The 4,930-nt window shown below is 54.0% G+C and overlaps 1 protein-coding gene across 1 annotated transcript in view; it reads left to right on the forward strand.

The window, feature by feature from the left end:
- The first annotated feature begins 263 nt into the window (after nt 1–263).
- The window catches only part of SNAI1 (snail family transcriptional repressor 1), a 6,894-nt gene continuing 2,227 nt past the window's right edge, over nt 264–4,930 (forward strand). The window contains exons 1-2 of the mRNA XM_003787691.2: nt 264–418; nt 1,130–1,657. Coding sequence (XP_003787739.1) covers nt 337–418; nt 1,130–1,657 — 610 coding nt within the window. The 5' untranslated portion in view covers nt 264–336. The remainder of the gene's footprint in view (nt 419–1,129; nt 1,658–4,930) is intronic.

Raw genomic sequence — 4,930 nt, forward strand, 5'->3', positions numbered from 1 at the left:
CGTCCCTCCCGCGACAGTCCACTTCGGGGGCGATCTGGGATAAGTTAGCTGCCGGGCCTCGGAGCAGCCCCCGCCCGGGCTCCCGACGCCACGCGGCGCAAACCCCGCCAGCCCGCGGCGCACCTGCTCGGGGCGTGACCTGCGGCGGAGGCGTCGCTGTGATTGGATCAAAGGTGACAAAGGGGCGTGCCCGGAGATGCTCCGCCCTACTCGCTGCTGGACTATTTAAAGGAGTTGGCGGCGCGTCTCCACTCACAGCGCCGCTGCCTGGCCTCGCGATTGGTTCCCTTCGCGACCGTAGCGCGACCCAGCGACCCTCCGGCCGCTTCAGCCACCATGCCGCGCTCATTTCTTGTCAGGAAGCCCTCCGACCCCCGTCGGAAGCCCAATTATAGCGAGCTGCAAGACTCTAATCCAGGTGCGCGGACGAGTGCGGGAGGCCGGAGAGGGGCGTGGGGGACACTGCGAGGCGGCGTGGGGCTGTCTGAGGGAGTGGGCCTGGGGCGAAGTCGAGCCGGGTGACGTGGAGAATCGGGGGGCTGAGGTAGGGAGATGCGGTCCAGATCCCGGCTCTGGGCTACTGCAGGTCTGTGGAGCGGGCAGTGGGCCGGGCTGAGGGGACTTTGTAGCCGGCGCGAGGCGGAGAAGCTCGGAGTGTGGGGACGAGAGGAAGCGGCTTGTGCCAGGACAGCCTGCCGGCGGTGGCCGTCAGAAGTCCGAAGTCCGGAGGGCTGCGGGGAGGGGGTAGAGGGGCGTCTGAGGAGGGGGATTGGGGCAGGGCGGTGGCTCACGAGCTGTGGAGATTGGGGAGCTGGGGTAACTGAGGGTTCAGGCTGGCGACTTGGGGGAGTCCGGATGAGGAAAGAGACCTGGGCCTGAGTCTCTTAAGCTGGGGGCTGAGGGGGGCCTTTCCAGTGAGAGACTCAGGTTGGGTGACCTGGTGAGGAGGAGGCCCTGCCTGGGCAGGAACCTGGTATGTCCCTGCTCATGATTTTATTCATCTGGTAAGTATTGCCAGCCAGCCTTGCTCAGCCGCCTCAGTCCCTGTGCCGCAGTGGGCTGTTTGTTGACTGACTGAATGATCTAATTAACACCTGACCCTCCTTTTCTCTTTTCTTTCTCCTCTCAGAGTTTACCTTCCAGCAGCCTTACGACCAGGCCCACCTGCTGGCAGCCATCCCACCTCCGGAGATCCTCAACCCCACAGCTTCACTGCCCATGCTCATCTGGGACTCTCTCCTGGCACCCCAAGTGCAGCCAATTGGGTGGGCCTCCTTCCGCCCCCAGGAGAGCCCCAAGGTGGCAGAGCTGACCTCACTGTCGGATGAGGACAGTGGGAAAGGCTCCCAACCCCCCAGCCCACCCTCTCCAGCTCCATCATCCTTCTCCTCCACTTCAGCCTCTTCCCTGGAGGCCGAAGCCTACGCGACCTTCCCCGGCTTGGGCCAAGTGCCCAAGCAGCTGGTCCAGCTCTCTGAGGCCAAAGACCCCCAGTCCCGAAAGGCTTTCAACTGCAAATACTGCAACAAGGAATACCTCAGCCTGGGTGCCCTCAAGATGCACATCCGAAGCCACACACTGCCCTGCGTGTGCGCAACCTGCGGGAAGGCCTTCTCCAGGCCCTGGCTGTTGCAGGGCCATGTCCGAACCCATACTGGTGAGTAACCCTGCAGACTGGCCACCCTACTCCCCATCCCTGCTGCTTTCTCTATTAGCTTATGTGAGTCTGGATTTGGTGTTCTTATTTTCAAAGTTGTGGTCACTTGGGTGCTGAGTCTCCTAACTTTTAGCTCAAGTTCAGAGGCCTGGTTCTCTGCAAATGTTTGGCAGATACATTCCTTTATCAGCTAAGCAGATGGGCAGAATAGATACCTTTACAGATCTCTCTGCAGTCCCAATTTCACAGCCAAATGGGCTGGAGTTAGATATAGGAAAGGTGCAACCAACACCTTGCTGTTACGGCCAGGTGTGAAGGGGCCTACCCTGCTCCACTTTGCCCCGCCCACCCCCTCCCTAGCCAGACAGGATGTTGTTCAGACCCCCTACCTGCTTCCAAATCCTGTTTTGAGAACTTTTTCAAACCTTGAGCTGTATTTCCTTTCTCTGAGCCTCAGTTTCCCCATCTTTTAAAATGAGCATAAGACACCTTGTGGGATTTTGGTATAGGGTGAGTGAAAGTATGTGTATACAAAGCACCTGGCAAAGTGCTTGGTACATGGTAATCTCTCGCAAAAGTGGTAATTGGTACTTGTTCTGCTATGCTGTGTGACCTTGGGCAAGCTGTTTAACCTCTCTGAGCCTCAGAGGATTATGATAGCACATGTTTAAAGATTAAGAACTTTTTTTTTTTAAGACAGAATCTCACTTTTGGCCCAGCGCACCAGCCACATACACCAAGGCTGGCGGGTTTGAACCCAAACTGGGTCAGTTAAACAACAATGACAACTGCAACAGAAAATAGCTGGGCAGTGGCTCAGCACCTGTGGCTCAAATGGCTAAGGCACCAGCCACATACATCTGAGCTGGCAGGTTTGAATCCAGCCTGGGCCTGCCAAACAACAATGACAGCTGCAACCAAAATATAAGTGGGTATTGTGGCACCTGTAGTCCCAGCTACTTGGGAGGCGGAGGCAGGAGAATCGCTTGAGCCCAGGAGTTGGAGGTTGCTGTGAGCTGTGATGCCACAGCATTCTACCCAGGGGGACAGCTTGAGGCTCTGTCTCAAAAAACAAACAAACAAACAAGGCCGAATCTCACTTTCTTATCCTCAGTAGAGTGCTGTGGCGTCATAGCTCAGAGCAACCTCAAACTCTTGAGCTCAAGCGATTCTCTTGTCTTAGCCTCCCAAGTAGCTGGGACTACAGGCAGTGCCACAATGCCCAGCTATTTTTTAGACGGTGTCTCGCTCTTGCTCAGGCTAGTCTTGGAACTCATGAGCTCAAGCGATCTACCCGCCTCAGCCTCCCAGAGTGCTGGGATTACAGTGCTGAGCCACTAGGCCTGGCACTTTGGAATAACATACTATAACCATTAATGGTTCTCAGGTCTGCCTTTCCCATCTCCAGCTCAATCCTAGCATGTAGACCAGAAAACATCTTTGCTGGGAGAAAGCACAATTCTGTCTTGGTGTTTCAAAACATAATACTAAATATGTTTAAAACTCTTTGGAAAGAGAGAGAAAGACTTTTTAGAACTTGAATGGTGGAGGCCACTGTGGTGGGGGCTGCTCTTTGGAGAGGGACTGTTGAGGGAGAAGGTTTCAGGGTTGTGGCTGTTGGCCTGGAGCTTAGGGTGGCCAGGTTGGAGACTGATCTCTGCCATTTTCTGGCCCGTGGCTGACCTCTCAGTGGTGAGGGTCAGTTAGTGAAGTGGTTGGGAGGCCTGGCATTTTGCAGGCTTTATTGGCATCATTATTATGCAGGTAATTTCTCTTACTTTATGAACAAATGGCTGGGATTTTAATACGTTCAACTGCCTGGACTCCTGGGCACCTGCCCAGCTAATGGAGCTCTTTGGGGGGATTGAAGCCTTCAGGGTGCCCTCCTGGCCCTCCCTGGCCTCTCTCCCCTCTCATCTAGACATTATTTTAATGTAAAGGCATGGCTCAGACACAAAAAACAAGATCACTGTCCTCGTTGACTTCCATTGTGTGCCTTAATGGCAGGCCCAGTGGGTGGGGGCTGGGAGGAGTGGAGCAGGTGCACGGGGCAGCGGTGCCCAGCACCTGTTCTGGGCTGCAGCTGCTGGCCCACTGCATGGCAGGCCCCTTTAATCCGGGATATCACATGTACAGTACCCCCCTCAGCGGCCTTTGTCCCCGCCGGCCTGGTGCCGATTTCACACTTGCCACTAGCTGGGAGCACCAAGAAGGCGTCTGGGGGACAGGGGACTGGCAAGGGGTTGGGGGCTTCTGCGTCCTGTATATATACACGGCTCCCCCACCCCAACACATCCTGTAATGTGTTTGAGTTTATGTCTAATCACACATTGAGCACTTACTATGCGAGAGGCAGTGCTCAGGGCTTCACCAACAGGCCGGGGAGTGTGGAGGGCATCATACCCCAATCTTACACGTGGACTCCAGCCCCTTCATAGTCAGCCCTTAGTTCTCAAGAGAGTGTAAGAATGAAGAACTCAACTTCCTCATTCACATGAAGAATACTTTGTAGAATGCAATCATTAAACTCTTAAGGCCTGGCATGCAGGGGGTGCTTAATAAAGAATGAGAGAAGTAGCCAGGCTACCCTTCCCCAGCCCTCTGATTATGTCCCCTTACCCTGCAGTACTGCATGTTTCCTCCTATATCTGTCTAGTAAGACTTAGCCCAGCTCTGCAGGGGTCCCCTGAACTCATCCTTTGGACTCCTTCCCACCCTTAGGCACCCAGTAAGCAATGGAATTAATTCATTCCCAGCTCTTGAAGTCTTGCATTGGGATTTAGCAGGTGGGTCATGGCCCGGGAGCCTATTTGGCTGGAGGTGGGAGATTAGGAGAATTGTGTTGGATTTTTTTTTTGGTGGAGATGCTAAGGAACAAATGAATTGTGTGTGTATATATATATATATATATATTTTTTTTTTTTTTTTTTTTTTGAGTCAGAGTCTCAATCTGTCACCCTGGGTAGAGTGCCGGGGCATCATAACTCGCAGCAACCTCCAACTCTTGGGCTCAAGTGATCCTCTTGCTTCATTTTTTTTATTTTTAGTAGAGATGGGGTCTCAGTTTTGCTCAGGCTGGTCTTGAACTTGTGAGCTCAAGCTATCCACCTGCCTTGGCCTCCCAGAGTGCTAGGATTACAAGCATGAGCCACCTCGCCAAGCCAAATTGTATCCTTTTTGAAAAAGGATATTCATTTTTTGGTTGCAGCCGCCATTGTTGTTTGGCAGGCCTGGGCTGGATTCAAACCCGCCAGCTCAGGTGTATGTGGCTGG

Source organism: Otolemur garnettii, unplaced genomic scaffold (genome assembly GCF_000181295.1).
Source record: "Otolemur garnettii isolate 467f Iridium unplaced genomic scaffold, OtoGar3 scaffold00023, whole genome shotgun sequence".
NCBI lineage: Eukaryota > Metazoa > Chordata > Mammalia > Primates > Galagidae > Otolemur > Otolemur garnettii.